Consider the following 22,402-nt stretch of genomic DNA (forward strand, 5'->3'; position numbering starts at 1 on the left):
CACCATTCCCTTTTTAATAATTCCCAACATTCATCCATTGTTACCAAGGAACATTCATCCATTGTTACCAAGGAATTTTTTTCCAGAATTTCTAGAATTGAGAAATTTTTCAGAAAAAGATAAAGCATTGGAAAAGTCTATCCCACATCAAAATTCATAAATCACAGCCACTGCTTAGTATATAAGACCCCCCCCCCCCCCCCCATTTCCACAGTCTATGTACCTGGTAAGGTTTTTAAGGGGCATTTCCAGTTGTACCTTTTTACACCTGAAAAGTATTTAAAATGGATTACCCGAATACTTTAAATACCACTTCCTTTATTGCTGCAGGTCGCCTGGGTGACAAGATCGGGCAAAACTGAGCTAGCTGAGCCTATTGCTGTACGACCTACGAGCGAGACCGGTAAGAAAATTATTGCATCTAACAAAACCCTAACAGAGGAGCGGATGTGTTTGCCTCATCGTAACTTGCAGCACACATTCCCTTCCTCTTTCTGACTCCGGGATAACTGCTGGCCAGCTTTGGCAGTGTTACAGTGGTTGTGAAGTCCTTTTCAAAGACACTGATGGTAATGGCAGAATGTTTGAGGCCTAGTTCTTGACCCTTTATTTTGGGGATGTAGTGCCCACATTTCAGTTGCCTCGCTTCAGGATTTTGCAGTATGTTGATTTTCAGCACACAGGTGAAACACTCCTAATTTCCTAGCATGTAGCCAGATGGACTCGGGACCAATGGGTTATACTCCCCTGCCAGCAGATGGAGACGGAGTCAAGTTTCAAAGCTGACATCGCCCTGCAGTGACCTCAATCCTTTAGTATTTCTCTGTCTCCAGCAGATGGTGGACGTACTTCTCACTATGGGGATTGCTGTACTTTTTGGAAGGAGAAATTCTACATTTACATTGGAGGAAAAATTGAGCCCCACCCTCCTGTGGTGATACCTAAAGGTCTCTCCTCCAGTTGAAAATTCCTGAGGCGATTTCCAGGATCCCTCAGAGGTGTTCCTTGGTCCAGTAGTCTGTTCCAGGAGTGGACTTTGCTGTTTAAGCAACTGAAAGGCAGTGGGTGCAGGAAGCAGAGCGTGGTGATGACGGCCAAAGCCCTCTCCCCCTATCTGCTGGCAGGGGAGCATAACCCGTTGGTCCTGAGTCCCTCTGTTTACACTAAGGAAAACAAAATTATCAGGTAAGTAATTTCTCCAATAATGGTACGAGTCTGGCCTTTTCTGAATTAATACAAGGCTTTTAATTCTTTATATAGAAGTATTGCATTGTAAAATATTTGTTAGTTTTCACAGTTTCATTTCACTTGGATCTGGCAAATCATTTTTAATTTTATACATTGGTCTTCTGTTGAACACGTATTACAGAAAACTGTAATTGCCTTAGCGTGGCTTGCTACATTCAAGATTGTTCTCATTCTGCTGTACCTTCCATGTTGTGGAGAAAGCTTTTATCAAAATATCAAATACATTTGCCTGCTTTTAAAAGAAAACAAAACAAAAACATCCTTTTTGTCTCCCTTTTCCTGATGCAGTAATGTATCCTGCCTATGCCAAGTGGGTTCAGTCACATCGAGACCTGCCTATTAAGCTGAATCAGTGGTGCAATGTGGTGGTAGGTAGCCATACTGCTGCTTTGTGTCCTTGTAGTTTAAAATTGTCCTAGATCTTTCATGTTTCTAGATATTTTAAGATGCCCTGTCATTAAAAACTAAGTCAAGATTACTCTCCATTGTGTTCAATATTTTTATTTTTTTAATTTTCTGATGTCTCCCTTGCCAAAGGAATTACCAGAAAGAGGACCGAGCTGAGGGGTGGGCTTTCTTTGTTTCCAGGATCCTCACATCCCCTCTTCCCTGTGGGTTGTGCACCTGCACAGAGCAGAGGAGGCACATGATGAGAGCACCGGTTACACCAAGGGCCCTATTAAAAAAGACCTTCTTTTTCTTGCATTCTTACCAGAACATGGAGGCTGAGAACAAAAACTTTGAGGCACTGCTACATATCTGAGTGCCACCTACAGTCCCTTAGTATTTCTGTCTCCAGCAGATAGTAGAGGTGCAAACCTCCCAATCCTCTCTGCAGGGCTTTCTGCTGCCTCAGGGGCCCCCACCCGACAGGGAGTCCGGTGATTCCCCTCCTCCTTTCTCTCCTGCTTTGCAGGGGGCTGAGGAAGGCCAGGAGGGGGGAACAGACTCAAAGGACAGTCCCTTGGAGCAAGGGACTGAGGATCCAGAGGGATTTTCTCCGGAGTGAGTTCTGCTTTTGCACAAAGCCTTCCTGGCTAGAAAGGTTATGGAGCAAAGAGATCCAAGGAGAGACTGCCTGTTCCGCTCAAAAGACCAAAGATAGCATTGGCGGGCAGTTCTGGCGATTTTCTCAAGCGCCTGAGGTTGTCTCGCCGGTGGCGTCTCTGCAGGAGGTGGATCTGGATCTGGATGGGGGGTCAAGCCCCTGATCCTGATTTGAGCAAGGATGATCCGGATGAGGGGACTGTGCCCGAAGGTGATGACCCGCGGGTGGTCCATCTGTTTAAGAAGGAGGAGTTGCTGCACCCTCTCATCCCTCAGGTATTGGAAGAACTGGGGGTTAAGCTGACCCAGGACATCAGACAGTGAGGGTGTGAATCCAGTCCTGGATGGGTCTCTGATGCAGGCTTGGAGCATTTGGATCGCCTGAAGACACAATTTGGATGCGACGGTCTCTGCGGTGACTTAGAAGACCACGATCACAGTGGCGGGTTCTGCCATTCGTGGGGCCTCTGCGCCGTGGTATGTGCCAACTTGATGCAGCGGGCCTGCTTGTGCTGAGTTTAGAAGGCACAAGAACAGTTGTCTACTGATGCGCTTGGCAAGGTTTACGTCTCGTGTTTGGAGGCTGGTGTTGCATACGTGGCTGATGCATTGTATGATTTGGTGTATACGTCTGCCAGGAGCATGGTCTCGGCGGCGGCGGCTGCACACAGGCCTCTGTGGTTGCACAATAGGTCTGCGGACATGTGGTCCAGACTCAGTTGTTTAATCTTCCTTTTAAAGGGAAGTTACTATTTGGGGAGGATCTGGATCAGCTGATGAAGTCTCTGGGTGAATCCAAAGAGAACAGATTGCTGGAGGATAAGAAGAGCAATAAGAAGACCTTTCCTCCTAGGGCCTGATTCCGGGATTCAAGGAAGTTTCATTCCAGCAAAGGGGCTACAGACTCGGGGTTGAGGCAGTTGTCAGGATGCCAGCAGTCCTTTCGGGGATCCCCCAGGTACCCCAGAGGTGGTTCCGATCAGGGGACTAGAGGGGTAAAGACCTTGCAATAAAGCCAGTCTCGGCCACTCCCAGTGGTAGCGATAGGGGGCAGGTTGTCCTGCTTTTCGGGGAGTGGCTCAAGATAACCTCGAATCAGTGGGTTCTGGAGGTAGTAAGATGGCTACACCTTAGAATTTTTGCACACAGTCAGAGAAACCTTTCTGGAGTCCCACTGCTTGTCAGGAAGCAAATGGGATACAGTGGGAGGGACTCTGCAAAGGTTACGAGACTTAGAAGCCATAGTTCCGGTTCCGCGGGGCGAACAAGGACGGGGGAGGTACTCCATTTTATTTATTTTATTTATTTATTTAAGTTTTTTTATATACCAACATTCAAGACAATAGTCCCATCATGCTGGTTCACATGAAACAGGAGTGCAAAATAAACTTAAACTTGAACAATAGTGCGGAAAAAGCAGTTACATGTAACAAGGAAAAATAGAACTTGGAATGAGAAGGAGAAAGGAAAAAGGAAAACCAGCTAATTACATATAATTACATTGTAAGAGGTAGCTAATAGTGATATTGATGGTGATGTGTGTTGATTGTTAGGAGTTAAATAATATTGGAGTTAGGAAAAGCCTGCATTTATTTATCCATTTATTTATGCATTTATCCATTTATCCATTTATGCATTTATGCATTTATCCATTTATGCATTTATTTATCCATTTATTTTGTGATTTCCAAGAAGGCGGGCATCCCATTTTGGATTTGCAAAAATTCAGTGTTGCCTTGCGAGTGCCTCGTTTCCGGATGGAGACCATGCGTACTGTGATAGCAGCGGTCCACAAAGGAGAATTCCTGGTGTCTTTGGATCTAACTGAAGCCTATCTTCATATCCCCATTCATCAAAATCATCAGAAGTTTCTGTGATTTATGGTACTGGGGCAACACTTCCAGTTTAGGGCTCTCCCTTTCAGGTTGGCCATGGCTTCTCGAACTTTCACAAAGGTGATGGTGGTAGTGGTTACAGCCTTGAGACAAGAGGGGATTCTAGTCCATCCATATATGGACAATTGAATTATTCAGGCAAAGTCTGAGGAGGAGTGCCTTCGGTCCTTCCAGTGAGTGAAGGATACCTTAAGTTCGCTGGGTTGGGTGATCATTCTGACAGTCACCTGGTTCCATCTCAATCGTTGGAGTACCTAGGAGCCTTCTTTGATACCCAGAAAGGCAGGATGTTCCTGTCGGCAGACAGATTGTCAAAGCTGCAGACACAGGTGAAGTGTCTGAGTCTGCCAGTTCCAAAGGTCTGGGATTACTTGCAGGTGCTGGGTTCCATGGCTTCAACGTTGGATTTGGTTCCGTGGGTCTTTGCCCACATGCGTCCATTGTAAAGAGCACTTTTGTCCAGGTGGAATCCGTTGTCGAAAGAGTATCATCTGCCGTTACCACTTTTAACAGAGTCCAGATCCAGTCTCTCATAGTGGCTCTTGTGACGCAACCTGGAAAAGGGAGTGGATCTGGAGACCCCGGACTTGGGTGGTGGTGACTACAGGTGCCAGCCTCAAGGGATGAGGGGCGGTCTGTCTGGGTCATTCTGCCCAGGGTCTCTGGTCAACAGCGGAGGCATCCTAGCCCATCAATCGTCTGGAGACTAGGGCGGTACACATGGATCTGGAGGTGTTCCTGCCCTGGATCAAGGGATGGATGGTTTGAATTTTCTCGGACTATGTGATAACTGTAACGTACATCAATCACCAGGGAGGAACAAAGTCTCGCGGTAGTTCAGGAGACTCAGCAACTGTTTGTGTGGGTGGAACGGCACCTTGAGGGAATTGTGCCATCGCACGTCGTGGGTGTAGACAACGTTCAGGTGGATTTCCTCAGCAGGCAACAACTGGATCCCGGGGAGTGGGAATTGGCTCCGGAAGCCTGGGATCGCATTTGTGTAAGATGAGGTGTTACCCAGTTTTGGACCTCATGGCAATGCGGGCCAATGCCAGGATGGCACGAGTTTTCAGTCGCTGAAGGGAGCCTGATTCAGTAGGGCTGGACACTCTTGTGTGTCTGTGGCTAACAGGGATTCTTCTGTATGTCTTCTGTATGGCCAATCATAGGTCAAGTGATAAGGGACCTAGAGATGCATCCAGGGACAGTGGTGCTGGTGGTGCCGGAGTGGCCGTGTTGCCTGTGGTTCACAGATCTGGTGTATCTAGCGGTCAACGAGCCTCTTCGCTTGGCTCATCTGCTGGGGTTGCTCCGGCAAGGACCAATATTTTCAGATCGGGAGGATTGCTTTTTGCCTCTGAGCTTTTGAGAGACGGCAGCTGCACCTGAAAAGTTATTCGGAACCGGTAATTTCCATTCTGCTTCAGGCTAGGCGGCCGCCTACGTCTATGGGGTATGTCAGGGTTTGGAAGGTTTTTGAGGCCTGGTGTATTCAGCAACAGCTGGATCCTCTGTCTTTGAAAGTCCTGCACATTTTGTCCTTTCTGCACTAGGACTTGTCTTAAGGGCCTGGCCTATAGTTTGCTCCGTGTCCAGTTTGCAGCCTTGGGTTGTCTGAGGGGCAAATTGCGGGGAAGGGCTTTGGCTTCTCATCCCAATGTAGCTTGTTTCATGAAGGAGGTTAAGCATTTACAACCTCCAGTTTGGAAGGTATGTCCAGATTTGAACCTCAACTTAGTTTTGCAGGTTCTCTGTGGAATGCATTTTGAGCCTTTAAGATAAGCTTCTTTGAAGGACCTTACACTGAAGATTGTATTTCTGATTGCTATTTATTCAGCCTGGAGGATTTTGGAGCTTCAGGCTCTGTCTTGTTTAGATCTTTTTTTCAGGATTGCTGATGACAGTGACCTTGCTCATGGTTCCATCCTTTTTGCCAAAAGTGGTTTCTGCGTTCCATGTGAATCAGACGGTTGAATTTCCCGCATTTACGGAGTGGTCTAGGGATTCTGCGCTGGATAGGGACCTTCATCTTCTCGATGTGTGTCAATCTCTGTTGCAATATTTGAAGGTAACTAATAGCTTTCGACAATCGGACCTTCTTTTCGTGGTGGTCGGTGGAGCAAAGAAAAGGGAGAAAGCTTCAAAGGCTACGTTGGCCCATTGGCTGAAAGAGGCTATTTGCTTGGCCTATATTTGCAAGGGTCATGTAATTCCGACAGGTCTCAAGACGCATTCGACTAGAGCGCAGGCGGTCTCTTGGGTGGAGTATCAGTGTCTCCCCAAGAGATATGCAGGGCTGCGATATGGTCCTCTCTGCATACTTTTACCAAACATTACTGGTTGGATGTTACATCGTAAGAGGATGCGACATTCGATGAAAGTGTGCTGAGATCGGGTCTTTTGGGTTCCTGCCCTGTGTAGGGGTGCTTAGGTACATCCAACGACACGTTATGAACAGGAAAGGAAAATTTGTTCTTACCTGCTAATTTTCATTCCCATAATATCTCATTGCTTCCGAAAGACTGAATTTCCTGGTGGATTTATTCATTGTATATCAGATTTTTTCACACAGGTCATTTTTTTGAATGAAGCGGTTTTCAAACTGGCTTTTGGCTGGAAGTGTTGATTTTCAGTTCAGGGGGTTCCAGCCCTGGGCTTTCGGGTTCACCTTGGGTAAGGGGAATTCTATCTACTCTGTGGCTTGGGTACAGGTCAATACTGAGGGCCTGCAGGTGGCACTCTGATATGTAGCACTGCCTCAGTTTTTATTTTCTGGTAGGGATGCAAAACCCACTTCTGTGGTATTACAGGAATGGAAATTAGCTGGTAAGAACCAATTTTCTTTTTCCTCCTGTTCCTTTTATACTTCCAGCTGATTTGGAACCAGGGCTTGGAACTGGCACCATGAGCCTTCATTCCCTTCTACCCAGGGGTTATAATCCCCTCACAACTTACATTTAGTCCAGTCATTGTGGTGACAGTCCTGGCCTTGGAGCCATGCAGTAGGGGTTCTTTTTGGACCCCTGCAATCATGGGCCCTGAAACTGGCCACTAGGTGTCATCCTTAGGCAATGACCTCCAACACCCTCCTTTCCTAATCCCAGTGGCTGTGAGTGCTGCCTCCATACCAGCCCCAGCTGACCAAGAGAGTGGAAAACTGAATCTGGGGATCAAACTGGGGCCTTCTGCATGGCAGTGCACAGCGCTTTCTACTTAAGCCAACCAGGCCAGCCCTGAATTGTATTTGATGTAGTATAAAGGTGCAATTCTTGGGTAGGAATGACTGTGGTATCCTGCAAGGCAGAGAAATACTGTGACATTGTAAGCATTTTCCCCTGTGCTGCTGCCAGTGACAGACATGACTGCTGCATTCCACCCTGAAATCATATTCCTTGTGCTTGCAGGGCAGCAGGAGCACTTTACCAGCAAAAAAGCAAACCTGGTTTAAGGGACAGAGCTGAAGCAAGCTTACAGGGTTAAAAACAGTGACATGAGAGAGATTCTAGAGTGCAGTTCTACATGCCTCCCAAGCTTTCCAAGTAGGAACCAAAAACATGGAGTCCTCCCATGAAAACTGTAATAGTTTCAAGCCATAAAAATTTCCTTTTTGTTTCTGATGTTGAGCATTTCTATTCCCTGAAGGGATAGAGCAGTCAGTGTGTGTGTACACGAACGTCGGTATATAAAAATCAATCAATCAAATAAATATATGCCATGGTCTAGGGCATGGGTGGCCAACTGTAGTCCTCAAGAGCCACAAAAGCCAGATTTTTCAGGATATTCACAATGAATATGCATATGAGATGTACATACAGTGGAAGCAGTGCATGCAAATCTGCCTCATGCATATTCATTGTGAATGTCTTGAAAACCTGGCTTATTTTTGGCTCTCGAGGCCCAGAATTGGCCACCACTGGTCTAGGGGAGCTACTTGGCTATGGGCATGTTGCCATAGTTTGTGTGCATGCACAGATGCTGGAGGAGCAGCATAGGCGCAGAATCCACTGCAATCTCGCAACTGGAGTTCTGGATGCGTCCTGTGCTGCCTCACCCTCCAAGTCTGCAGTATTCCCCTTCTCCACAAAAAGTTTGGGAGCGCTTGAGGATTCATGCAGCTGGCTAAGTCTGAAGAAAATGAGTGCCCCGTATGAATCTCTGGTTTGATGCCAAGCTTGGAAAGCACCAATGAAAAAGGGCAATGTGCAGATCACGTAAAACTCGCTCTTTGTTGTGACGATGTAAATGTAGGAAGAGCTGTGCCAACCCCCTCTCTCCTGGACCCTGAGAATGCTGAAACGATTCACGGCTGCCTGTACATTTGTATTAAATTAAAGCTTGTTTTTTTAATTACTTGTTTTGCAAGTGCGACGTGCTGTTTGCTCCTTTTATTCCCCCCTTTCCCCTCCTTCCTCATCTTAGTATCTTTACCAATGTGGAACTTATTGTGAATCCATTTTTTTTTTTTTTAAGACCTTTCCGTTTATTTCCCGAGTTAGAATGTGTTAGAGCTGGTCAGCAGCACTGGGGTATGATCCCCCCTGAAAACAGATACTGTAAAATTGCCTGTTGGCCATTGACACAGACTTCCTGCATAAGAGAGATGTATTCTTTGCTTTGCAGCGTTGGGAATTCAAGCATCCTCAACCTTTCCTGCGGACTCGGGAGTTCCTGTGGCAGGAGGGGCACACGGCCTATGCCACGTTTGAAGAAGCAGCAGAGGAGGTGAGTCTTAAAAGAACTCTGGCTGCTTTACAGATCCCAAGTGTGTGGCATTTGAGGTCAAAACTGCAGAATCCGCCGCCTGTTTGTGAGCGGCAGGGATGCACCGACAGCCGCAAGGGATGTCCAGGTGCGGAGGGCAGATATACTCGGAGAATGCGGTGCCATGCTTTCTGTTTTCAGCTCATGCGGGGTGATGGGAATTTTTTGAAATGTTGGATGGACGTAAGCTGAGCCCAAAGTTATCGCTCACGCTGGCACATGGTAGCTAGGTTGTGGCGCTAAGCCTCCAAAAAGAGAAGCAGATATCATAAAGGTTTGAAGCGAGCACCGGGCAGCCTTCCAAAATGTCAGGATCAGCAATTATAAAAAGAAAAAGGAAAGCTTGAACTGCATGAATGTCTGTCAATCCCTGGAGAGAGCACTTCCATTGCAAAATGTCATTGAGCAGTCAATCTCCTGTTGGTTTGACCAAAAACTTAGGGGAGGGTTTAGCCTTTCTTCTCCCTTTAGAAGATGTATATTAATCTGCCAGCAAGCCAGTGTGTATAGCTGTCCACCCCAAGGGTGTGGCTACTTGGTTTGGAAGCGATAGGATAGCAAAGCATATTGGGGATCCTTGAAAGTGCTATATAAAGGCAGGACTGTATTTCACCCCCTGTACTAATGTCCGAAACCCACTGTATCCACCTTACTCAAATGACAGAGGCAGATTTACCGGTGGATAACCTTTTTTGTTTTTAAAGGGTACGGTGACATGGCAGAAGTATACTTTTCTCTGGTCTAGGAATATGTCTAAATGTGGGTTTTTTGTTTGTTTGTTTTTAAATACATCTTTAAATGTGATCACTTGCTTATTTAAACCTGAGCACTAGGTGGCAGCCGTTCACTTTGTTTCTGCTTCCACCCTCCTTGCTGGTAACAAAGCTCACCACTTTTGTATTACAGTAAATTCTTATTTATTTAGGAGTGGGTATTTTGTTCTGCTTCTCCGCTGGGTTTCAGGGGGGACACTTTAAAAATGTATATTTCCATTGCTGCTCTAGCTTGCCGGCGTGGCAGACTCTGCTGTGCTGAAATCTTGTTTCTCGGGCCACAGCCTGAGAATGACGCTGTCTAGCCTGCCACCGGCACACAAGCTCATGTTCTCCATCGTGAATTTTGGAGTTTTAGAGTGCGGGTGAAGCAGTTGGAATTGTGCCAATTTCATGCAGAGCCAGTGAGAGGGAGCTCAAGATAATGGGTCCGCCATTTTCTTCAATCTCAGAAAAGATTTAGAAACATGAGAAGTTTTGTTTATTTAAGGGGGGGGGGGGTTCTAGTTGTCTATTAAAATGGTCCACTATTCAACAACCAACCTCGTTTCCTTAGTGCTATAATTCTACAACCTCCAAGAAATCAAGGAAACCTCTTGATTTGTGGTTTTTGTGCGGTTGCTGTCTATGGATCAGCCACTTGTCTTAGCTGGCCCATTAGAATAGCTCCCGTGTTTTCTTCTTTAATTTTCTTAACAAGCAATTTTCTTTTTGTGTTTTTCCCTTTTACAAATTCTCTTTAAAACTACATGCTTCTGTTCTCCCGATATGCGGTGCGACCCCTCATTTATTGTTATCTTTCGTAAAAAGATTAACTTATCTTCTAGCTGCTCAATTGCTGCCGCTACTCATGGATCCGACTCCGCTTGGTCCCATGAGTTGGTCCCATGAGTAGCGGCAGCAATTGAGCAGCTAGAAGCTAAGTTAATCTTTTTACGAAAGATAACAATAAATGAGGGGTCGCACCACATATCAGGAGAATAGAAGCACATAGTTTTAAAGAGAATTTGTAAAAGGGAAAAACGCAAAAAGAAAATTGCTTGTTAAGAAAATTAAAGAAGAAAACACGGGAGCTATCCTAATGGGCCAGCTAAGACAAGTGGCTGATCCATAGACAGCAACCGCACAAAAACCACAAATCAAGAGGTTTCCTTGATTTCTTGGAGGTTGTAGTATTAAAATGATCCAGCAAAAATAATTTTTCCTGTCCCCACATAAAATGCAAATTTTGCAGGAAGCACTGCTGCTTTTCAATAATTTTGAGTATTATCAAACTCAGAACAGATTACTGTATTGACAGCTGTTCTGCAAAACCCTGTTGACATTGAATTATTCATTTTGTTTTGGTGGTTTATACCTTGATCTCGAGACATCTGGCTTGTTGAATAAGGGCTGCTGTGTAAACTGATCAAGGATCCAAAGATGTTAAATGTTGTACCACAGACTTTATGCTCTCGTTCAGACAGAACAGAGATTGTTAACGTAGCCAAGTCCTGCTGCTTTTGGCAGAATTAAACTTTACTGAAAGCTGAAGGGACTTGAGAAATGAATGCATAATATTGCCCATATTTTATTTGATAAGCTTGCAGATAAAGTTAAAGTGAAAGCACCGATTATCAGTTTGCCAGAAAGTGCAAGGCTGTGGTGCTCTTGTGCTCCCTGTCTGCACTTTCCCCCTGTCACTCATCATAGGCCAAGACACCAGTGGGGAACTTTCAAGGTGACTCCCAGTTAGTACTTGGTGGGAGGGAGGGAGAGAAATATCTCCTGTGTCGTCACCCTGCATCAGGAGTAGGCAGCGCCAGTCTTGGAGTGCCACAGACAGTTGGGGTGTATGCAAATATCTCATGCCTATTCATTGTGGATATTCTGAAAACCAAGCCTGTTTGTGGCACTCCAGGATCGGAGTTGCCTACCCCTGCCCTACATTTTATCAGAATTTGGTTTATTCATTAACTGGAAGTTCTGTATTTAACTTTATAGTTTTAAAACTAAGAAAATACAGGGATAGAGAAGCACATTTACATTTTCACAGCAGAATTAAAGTTTGGCACCAGCAGATAGCACTGCTGTATCAGGTAGCATCAAACGAGGCTCCATATATTCCAGTTTAGATCTGATGAAAAATATATTAAATGCGACATTTATAGCTCATAGCAGAATAGTACTGAGTGCAGCCTTGTGTGAGCATCGTTTCTGGTCTGAAAGAAAGAAGTTGGGGTTTATTTGTTTGTGTAGCCTCTGCTTGATCACACGTTTTATTAAAAGCAGGTGAAAGAACCCAAAGCCTAAGTTACTAAATGTCCATTTTTGAAAGTTTCAAATACGCAACAATTTTCTATCAGGTTCTGCAGATTCTGGAGCTTTATGCCCGTGTGTATGAAGAGCTCCTGGCCATCCCCGTGGTGAGAGGAAGAAAGACAGAAAAGGAGAAGTTTGCTGGCGGCGACTATACCACCACCGTGGAGGCCTTCATATCTGCCAGTGGAAGAGCCATCCAGGTACGGTGTGCAGCACTGGCCGCATGCAGGAGCCGGGCTGACCGCGCCCCAAACATTGTAATTGGAGAACAGCCTGGAAAATGGTATAATTCTGAGTCCAGGCCAGATTGCGAGCACTACCTCTCACAATCAGAATCCAGTCCCCCCTCTCAGCAATTCTTCTTCTTCAGTCTCGTTTGCTTTTGACTGAGAAATGTTTGGGCACCGTGGCTTTAATTTTCAAAGATCCGCTGAGTAGATAAGGTTGATTTTGGCTGGTTTTCTTAAGGAAAATTTTCAGCCTTACCTAACCGACCAGATCTTTAACTGGAAATTTTGACCAGCTAGATTCAGGACGGCTATTTGTGCAACTAGGATCGCCTGTCTGCCTAAACTTAACCACTTAGTGCTCCAGGAACACCCCTAGGGCTTCCCCTACTTTGCCTGGCTTGAGCATTTAGGCTAAGTTGTAGGAAAATCTTTTAAAAGTGGAGACTTAACTGGCTAACTCCCAAAGTTGGTCAATTAAATCTTTTGAAAATTGGCACATATATATATATATATATATATATTTATATGCTATCAAGTCCTGTATGCAGTTAGTGTTCAGAGGCCTGAAGAGGGGGACATCATGGGCATACCTGCCGGTTTCTTTGGATTTTTTTTTTTGTGTTGTTTTTTTTTTTTAGTTTCATCACTTTTGGAAAAAAATGGTCCCGTTCTCCTCTTGCAGCTCCTCTACTGCCAGCAGAATTAGTTATTTCTGCAGTGATGTTTTAAGCTCGCTCTGGCCTCTGGTCATAAGCAGAAACACTGAAATTAACTGTTTCCCCTCCACATTGTTTCTCTACCAATGTACACTGAGAAATTCTGCTTTTCCTAGTCACCTTTATATTGGAAGCTTCTTGTCCATAATTTTATAGTGGATTGAAAGTGCGGAGGTCTTTAAAATGTGCTTTTGTTAAGCCACTGCCTTCTTCCACCAGAATGTTAGTGGAACCTTTGGTGCAATGAGTTTCTTTGTCTATTCCAGGGGGCAACATCGCATCATCTGGGACAGAACTTCTCAAAGATGTTCGAGATAATCTTCGAAGACCCCAAAATGCCGGGTGAAAAACAGTATGCATACCAGAATTCCTGGGGACTGACAACACGGACCATTGGAGTCATGACCATGGTCCATGGAGATAACATGGGACTGGTCTTACCGCCAAGAGTAGCTTGTGTGCAGGTGTGTACCCATATGTAATAATGCATCTCTGCTGGTCATAGGGAAGAGTGTGATCCGGCCAATAGAAGCGTGTAGCAACTCCTGGGACACACATTCAGTGTGGCGTTTTGCCATGGACGTGCTACTTCAAGCTTGTCCTTTTCTCTGCATCAGTGAACACAGCTGCTGCGTGATGTTAGCCCTTTCCCCTCTCCTGTATGGATGCCTTCGTGCAATCCAGGCACCAGAAGATGACTGCTAAGGCAGCCACTGCTGAAATGTCTGCCTGTGTGCTTCTGAAGTGCTGAACTTGTAAAGCATGCTGGGCAGCAGCTAGGGCGAAAGGTAATGTACAGATGAAAACTATTTCTAGAACAGTGTTCCGAAACCTTTTCGAGCCCAAGGCATGCCTACATTAACAAAAATGTGTGGTACAGTAACCTCCATGGAGCAGGCAGTGCAGACCCAGAGGACTCGTATAGCCAATGGATGCAGTGAAAGCTCCAACAATCTCTCTTAAATTTTAAAAGAAAAGGGGAGGTAGGGTAAAGAGACTCATAAATGTGTCACAGTAGACCAGGTCCCTCATATACAAGTGCAGGAGAAGGAGGAAATCAGTGATGCAAGCAGCCACTCTGTCATCTTGGCTGCCACATACAGCTGCCAGAGCTCCTACATTGCTGCTGCTCCCAACACTCGGCATGTGTCACTTCCAGTACTCTGTGCACACTCGCCTCGTCTCACTCAGGCTGGGGTGGGGGGGGAGGAGATGAGGAAGTGCTGGGTACGTTGTGTGTGCTGCTCAAAGCGGGGCCTGGTTGTCCGTGCCCTGCACACTTCCTATTGATTACCACACTCTGAGGCTCATGCTATAGCTAGGAGGAAGAGTCTGGCATGATTACAGATGTTCTCAGAAAGGAGCTCCTACATGTGTAAGAGCCACCGTTGGTGTCACCTTTGCAACATCCGATGGCTCCAAAGAACAGCCAGACACCAGACAATCCAAACCTTTTTTAGACAAACACAGGTATACACCCAGATCAACCCGAGGTAGAGGCAAAAAATCCAACCAGTCACGCACATTAGAGGAAGCCACACAATGGCACTCACTCGATCGCCGAAACAAGACAGTCACCGATAATAAATTTATCGGATTACACACTGACTACTGAGGAACAATCCGTACTTAGCAAAGGCCTCTCATATGTTCCCACCAAATTTCCATGATCCGTTTAATTGTAGGATTGCATTACACAAGTTTTTTCGTTCCTTGATGATAAAGCTTTATTTTTCCACTCAACCAGACACGATGCCAGACATATCTCTTGTCAAACCAAAATCTAGATGGATACCACCTGGACCCGTGGACCAGCAAATTAAGGCCTTTCAAATGTTAGTCCTCGTGGACATTTCTGACATTGAAACAAATCAGTCACGGATCTTCTTCAACCTATCATCTGGAGAAAATTAAAGCTCTACAATCGTTATCTAACAATCAGGACGTCATCATCAAGCCTGCAGATAAAGGCGGTGTGGTAGTCATTATGAACTCAACTGATTACCAGAGCGAAATGTTTCGCCAACTTCAGGATACTCATTTTTATCAGAAGTTACCTAATGATCCCACTCCTGAACTACAAGTTAAAATCACCCAGCTCTTACAAGAAGCCATGAAGTTAGGTTTCTTAACAATCAAAGAATTTAATTTCTTGAATATAGAGTTTCCTTGGATTCCAGTCATTTATGGTGTTCCAAAAATTCACAAAACTTTACATCATCCTCCATGTAGACCCATTGTGTCCGCCAGTGGTTCCATCCTCGAACCATTGGCTAGATTCTTAGACATCTTCCTACAACCGGCTGTACGACAAGCCTCTTCGTACATACAGGACACATCGGACATGATACAAAAATTCTCAACTGGGACCCTTACCTGAAGAAGCATTATTGGTCAGTTTAGACATAGAAGTTCTCTCCACCAATGTCCCACAAAAGGAAGCTTTAGATCTGGTTAAGGAAGTCCTATCTCATAGACAACACCCTCAATGTATTCCATTGGAGTTTCTACTATCATTAACAGAATTGGTTCTATTTAGTAATTTCTTTGCCTTTGAGCAACAGTATTTTTTACAAATTCACGGAGTGGCCATGGGGTCTCCAGTGGCCCCAGAGGTGGCCAATCTATTCGTAACAAAATTTGAAGAAACTATAGTATACTCATCTCAGTATTTTTCACATGTACAACAATGGTCACGGTACATTGATGACATTTTTTATCTGGATGAGCACAGAAAATCAATTGCAACAATTTTCATACTTGGCTCAACCTATCTCACCCACATCTCAAGTTTACCTTGTCCTATCACCATAATCAATTATAATTTCTTGATAGTCTCATTATCAAAACACCTACGGGTATTCAGACCACATTATACCGTAAATCTACAGACAGAAATAATTTTCTCAGATTCGAAAGCCACCACCCCTGACGCTTCAAAGAAGGTCTTCCTGTGGGACAATTTTTTAGAATTCGGAGAATATGCTCGGAACAAGAATTTCTAGATCAGGCAAACGCACTCGGATGAAGATTTCTTGAAAGAGGCTATCCGGACTATACCACTAAAAGGGCATTTAAAAGAGCCAAGTATTCTGACCGAGACCAGCTGCTGCAATACACATAGACCTCAAGTTACCAATTTGATATGTGTTTTACCTCATACCGTATTCACTCAGACCATCAAACGTATCATTTTACGCAATTGGCACGTGTTAAGCCCATATACCATCTTTCAATCCCCCCCCCCACTCTGATGTTTGCTTACTCTAGAGGAACTAACATAAAGCAGCATATAGTAAGGGCTGTTCCTCCTTTAAACCAACCAACAATATAGTAGGGCAATCCTGATGTGGGAAATGTATGTTTGGTGAACAAGCATTCACAGACATAGAATGGACTGATCCAAAAAGTGGTACCATAATACGCAGAAAACATAACGTTGATTGTAACACAAACCATGTTGTCTATGGCATATCATGTCCATGTCAGCTCACATATGTAGGACGCACCACACGCAAAATTCGCACCTGTTTAACTGAGCATAAAAGCCGAATCAAAAACAAAGATCCTAAAGCACCACTTGTACCACATTGCATCGCTCTCAATCATTCCTTTGAAGACCTTAAATGGCTTATTATAGAACATGTTCCCTGCTCATGGCGCAGAGGGGACAGACAATCCATCCTCAACTTCAAAGAAAACCACTGGATTTTCCGGCTTCAATGCATAGAACCATCCAGTTTGAATGAAAAACTTGAGTGGTTTTCCTTGATCTAATGTCGTGCAATATGGCTTCCTGATGACGTAAATACCCAATTTTGGACTTTTAGGCTTTCTTAGACTTTTCAAAATGGCTCCTCGATGACGTATATATCTAATTTTGGAGTTGTAGGCTTCCCCAGCCTTTTCAAAATAGCCACCGCATGATGCACATGACCTCATTTGGATGTGTACACGTCAGTTCTGCCTGTCAATCCCCTAAAATTGGCAGGATCTTTTGCTTTAAATGTCTGCGTTCTCCAGTGGCTGACTATCAGTGACAGACTCGATAGACACAGCAGATTTTCTTCACGCGCGTAAGTATTTGAATGCTGAAAACCTCTACACTTTAGACTTTCGGTAATAGCTTTTTTAACAGACTGTCAATTGTTTTCAGCATCTACGAAGTCGCGTTTTCAATGCTCCATTGACCCATTCACTTGAAATCAAGTAGGTGTCCATACTAGATTTTCTCCGCCTTTATTTAGATGTATTCATCATTGAAAGGGTTGGTTTTTATACATTATTCTTTCAGGTTCACTCTAGTCACAAGTTGCCGGCGTCATGCACATCATGTCTCCCTGAAGAAGGATTCTTTTCCGAAACATTGCAATGTCGGATGGATAGCATACAGACAGCATAAGATATTTCACAAATGTGCCTGGCATCAATTCATTGTGAACTACAGATCGGTAACAAAAATTATTACCAGTCTTTGCCTTAAAGTGAACTTAAACCTGAACATAAGATAGCTTCATATGAAGAATCACTGTCTCTGGGTTACCAATGATTAAAATTACATCGTCTCTTAGAGCTGCGCTGAAGAGCAAGCACTCTAAAGCTGTGCACTAGAGCATGTAGCCCTCAAAAGCACTTCCAAAGCTGTGCTTAAGAGCGTGTAGCCTTCCGAGGCACCATATGAGGTTTCTCCAGAGCTCAACTCATATATTACCCTTATTTCTTTGAGCTAGATTTTTTACCGATATTGATATTTATTAGTGTCTAGCCATTATTGGATAATTATTCTTGGTGTTAATAGCAAGGCAGCTCAGGTGGAGGCAGGGATTGCATATGAGGCTGATGCGCTTTATGACTTGAGCTGAACTTACGGCCATGAATATGGTGCAACGTCTGCTGTGGTTGCAGAATTGGTCAGCTGATATGTGATCCAAGTCTCAGCTCTGTAATCTTCCTTTTAAAGGAAGGACAATTGTTTGTGGAGGGCCTGAAACAATTGAAGGTTTTGGGGGAGTCTAAAGGGAATAAGCTGCCGGAGGATAAGATGACAGGAAGTCTTTTCTGCCTTGCTCTAGGTTTCGGGAGGTGCAGCGGGTTTTTGTCCCAATAAGGGTTCTGCACTGTCTTCGAGGCAGAACCAGGGGTCCGGTAGGCAGCAGTCCTTTTGAGGCACCCATAGACTTCCCTGAGAGGGCTCTGACCAGGGGGCTGCTGGCAGTAAGGCTTCACAATGAAGCCAGGCTGGTCCACTCTCGAGATGGTGGTGAAAGGCCATCTGTCACAGTTCTTTGAGGAAATAATAAGGAACATTATGCTTTAGAATTTTTTTCGTCCCAGCACGGAAGCTTTTGTGATGTATCATTGCAGCGTCTGAGTCAAGCAAGCAGTGATTCGGAACACGTCACCTTCAGTTGCTGGTATGATAGGACCAGTGGCGGCCAGGGAACATGGTCGCAGGAGGTACTCGATTTACCTTGTTGTGCCAAAAAAAAGTAAGGAGCCTTTCATCCCATCCTCGATCTGAAAAAGATGAAATGTGATACTGCGAGTTCCCCATTTTTCCACATGGAAATGTTGCGGACGGTTATAATGGTGGCAGTTCGTCGTGTGGAGTTTTTCGGGCCTCGCTGGACTTGACGGAAGCCTATCTGCACATTCCCATTCAGGAAGAACCTCAAAGTTTCTTCGTGTAATGGGTCTGGGGTAACTTTTTCAGTTTCTGGGCCTCCTGTTTGATTTGGCGATTCTACCTTGCATGTTCACAAAGGTGATGGTGGTAGTGGTAGCGACTGTAGTCAGGGAGGGGGATCCTAGCTCCTACTTATGTGGATGACTACCAGCATACCTCCTCCGTTCATACTTATCTGGATGACTACTAGCATACCTCTTCCGATTTCCCTTTTCCGAGGGGAAATCGGAGGAGGTGTGCTGGTAGTCTTTGCGCACGGTAACGGATATGTTACAGTCCTTGAGCTGGGTCATGAATTTAGCGAATTCACCTGAGCTCTATCCAGATGCTGGAATACTTGGGGGTGAAGTTCGATACTCAGCTTGGCAGTGTTCTCACCTCGGAGAGGATTCAGAAGTTATAATCCCAGGTGGTGCAGATGCCAGTGCCCAGGGCTTGATTATCTTCAGGTCCTGGGTTCAATGGCATCTACGCTGAATTTCGTGCTCACATGCGCCCTCTACAGGGGGTTGCTGCTGTTGCACTGGAATCTGTTCTCAGAGGAGTTTCATTGGCCTTTACTGCTGCAGAGTACTTCCAGGTCCAGTCTTTAATGGTGGCTGTTTCAGCCCAGTTTGGAGGAAGGGATGGGCCTAGAGGTTCTGGACTGGGTTATAGGGATCACGAATGCTAACTTCAAGGGTTGGGGGGCGATTTGTCAAGAGCGGATGGCACAAGGTCGCCAGTGGAAGCATCCTGGTCTATCAATCGCTTGGAAACAAGAGTTGTGCGCAGTGCATTGGTGGAATTCCTTCCAAGAACGAGTTCAAATGGTCAGTGTTTTCGGACAATGCGACAATGGTGGCTTATAACAGTCGGCAAGGGGGAATGAAGAGTCACTTGGTTGCCCAAGGAGCCCAGGACCTTTTTTCCGGGGTGGAGCGACATTTGCAGAGCATAGCCGCTTCACAAGTTGCGGGAGTGGATAATGTGCAAGCAGACTATCTCAGTAGGCGCAGTGGGACCCAGGAGAACAGGAGCTGTTGAAGGAGACCTTCAGCCTTATCCAGTCTCATTGGGGCAGTCCCCGTCTGCATCTGATGGCATCTAGGAGCAATGCCAAGACAGCAAGTTTCTTCAGTTGAAGATAGGTCGCAGCTGAGGGCATAGACGTTCGGGTTCTTCCATGGCCAAAAAAGATCCTGCTAAACGTGTTTCCTCTGTGACCGTTAATAGGTCGAGTGTTTAGGCTCATCAAGATGCATCTGGGCCAAGTGGTACTGGGAGTGCTGGAGATGCTGCATCGTCCGTGGTTCGCAGATCTGGTTCAGCGCACAATTGACGGGTCCTTGAGATTGACTCATTTGCAGGGGCTGTTAAGGCAAAGTCCTATTTTCTCGGATCGGGTGGCTCACTTTTGTCTTGAGACTTGACTTGAGAGCAAGCACTTGTGACAGAATGGATACTCTGAGCCTGTAATTTTCAAGGGTTTAGTTTACAATTCCTTATGGGTTCAAGTGGCAGCCTCGGAGGTCCGGTTCTTGTGAGGTTTTTGAAGGGAGTCGGGCAGCTACCGGTCCATAGATTGTGTCCGGCATGGAGTTTAAACTTGATAGTGAGAGTGCTTTGTGGGCCTCCGTTTTGAACCGTTGAAGGTGTCATTAAAGGACCTCACGCTGAAGGTGGTATTTTTGGTGGCAATTTGTTCGTTCAGAAGGATCTCAGAGCTGCAGGCTTTGTCCTGTAGGGAACCATTTCTGAAGATTTTGAACGAGGAGGTATCTTTACACATGGTACCCTTAAACATAAACATGGAGTAACCTGCTCGGAGCGGCATTTACTGCCATGGGAAGCTTGCTGGGCAGACTGGATGGACCATTTGGTCTTTTTCTGCCATCATTACTATGTTACTATGTACCCTCATTCCTATCTAAGGTGGTATCTTTATTTCACCTGAATCAGACTGTGGAGCTCTTGCCTTCCCGAATTGGTCTGCTGAGTTGCCGGAGTCAAATGTCACAGTCTTTGGCGGTCAGATCATTTGTTTGTATTGTTTGGAGGTGCCACAAATGGATGCAAGGCCTCCAAGGGCACAATAGTGCGTTGGCTGAAGGAAGCTATTGTTTCGGCCTACCTTTGTAAGGGGAGAAAAATTCCAGAGAGGTTGCTTGTGCAGGCAGCGTTGTGGGCCAAGTGTCAGTGTCGCTGCAGGAGATTTGTAGAGCGGTGATGAGGTCTTTCCTTTACACATTATTGCCATTACCATTTAGATGTTCAGGCTCCAGGAGAGCCGACCTTTGACAAAAGTGTGTTGAGAGGGGGTCTTTTACAGGTCTGCCCAGTGTAGGGGTGCTTTGGTACATCCCACTTGTCTGACTGATCTGGGGTATGAACAGGAAAGGAAAACTGGTTCTTACCTGATAATTTTCATTCCTGAAGTACCACAAATCAGTCCAAAGACCCAGCCACTTAATGTTCTCAAGACCATTACAGCAAGTCCGTGTTGTGACAGGAAGAGCTATAAGAGTGTATATATTCAGAACCTAAATAAGTTTGCCAGGTTGTGGTTAAGACCCTTGGGTTGATTTGTGGCTTTTCTGTTTGGGGGGCCTCCAACCTTTGGGTTTGACGTTCGCCCTCATTTAGGGGGTTGTTGAGTTGTTGTGGAGTTGTTACTCTATAGTTGGCTTGGGTAAAGGTCAATACTGAGGGACTGCAGGTGGCGCTCTCGGTTATGTAGCAGTACCTCAATTTTTTTAGTTCTCTGCCTCCATCTGCTGGTAGGGATGCAAAACCCTCTTGTCTGTGGTACTTCAGGACCGAAAAGTAGCAGGTAAGAACCAATTTTCCTATACTCCTGACTGTGACTCAGCATCAGCACAGCTCTTTACAAATAAGCGCATACCTTTAATCTGATCACTTTCAGACTCTGTGACATTTATTGCTGAGCTCTCAGCCTTTTAAGCTTCTACTTTAATTGCCTAAACAAATATCTATTCTCCTCACCACCCGCCCCCTTGTTTCCAGCACCTTTCATACCACAACTGTGAAATTAGAGCTGATTGTGGAAAAGATGGGATCATTCTGGAAGTGCTTGTCTCTTCATATTGTATCATAAGTTAATGTGCCTTGTGCTGAATGACCTCTTAACTGTGCTGGAGCAAATTACTGCTGCTCGTTTGGTGAGCAGGTTTGTATGCTGAATGTATAGTGCAATATAGAGGACCAACAAATGTTCATTGGAGGTGCTTAATAAGTGGGACTTTATTTTATTTGAACACAAATGGTGCTGAGGGGGAACTTTCCCACCCAACTCCTGCGTGTGATGGCACTATACTGGAAAAAAAAAAAAAGTGGGGGCATGTTGGTCAATATGGCTGAAGGTGCCTTCTTCCCCCCCCCCCCCCCCCCCCCCCCCCCAAATCCCAATCCCTTTCCACCATCTGGGTGTTCCCTAATTCTTTGGCAGAGTTTCGCTGTTCCTTCTTCATTGCACATCTCTTGCTGTGTTGCAGGTTGTCGTCATTCCCTGCGGCATCACAAACTCGCTTTCCGAAGAGGACAAAGAGGCTCTGCTGAGCAAGTGTTCTCAGTATCTGCAGCGCCTGCTGCACGTAGGCCTCCGGGCACGGGCCGATCTGCGAGAGAACTACTCGCCAGGCTGGAAGTTTAATCACTGGGAGCTAAAGGTCTGTGTCTCTTGGCATCTTCTAACTTTCACCTTACCCCCCTCAACCCCTTAACTCTGGTTTTGATTTATCATTAT

General features: G+C 45.3%; 1 protein-coding gene across 4 annotated transcripts in view; it reads left to right on the forward strand.

Annotated features, from left to right (window-relative positions):
- Window positions 1-22,402, forward strand: part of EPRS (glutamyl-prolyl-tRNA synthetase) — a 250,216-nt gene that overhangs the window by 188,144 nt on the left and 39,670 nt on the right. For all 4 annotated transcript variants that reach the window (XM_029593176.1, XM_029593177.1, XM_029593178.1 and 1 more), the window contains 6 exons: window positions 331-403; window positions 1,537-1,616; window positions 8,811-8,912; window positions 12,070-12,225; window positions 13,238-13,435; window positions 22,152-22,325. In XM_029593176.1, the coding sequence (XP_029449036.1) occupies window positions 331-403; window positions 1,537-1,616; window positions 8,811-8,912; window positions 12,070-12,225; window positions 13,238-13,435; window positions 22,152-22,325 (783 nt within the window). The remainder of the gene's footprint in view (window positions 1-330; window positions 404-1,536; window positions 1,617-8,810; window positions 8,913-12,069; window positions 12,226-13,237; window positions 13,436-22,151; window positions 22,326-22,402) is intronic.

The sequence above is a fragment of the Rhinatrema bivittatum genome, chromosome 3 (genome assembly GCF_901001135.1).
Source record: "Rhinatrema bivittatum chromosome 3, aRhiBiv1.1, whole genome shotgun sequence".
NCBI lineage: Eukaryota > Metazoa > Chordata > Amphibia > Gymnophiona > Rhinatrematidae > Rhinatrema > Rhinatrema bivittatum.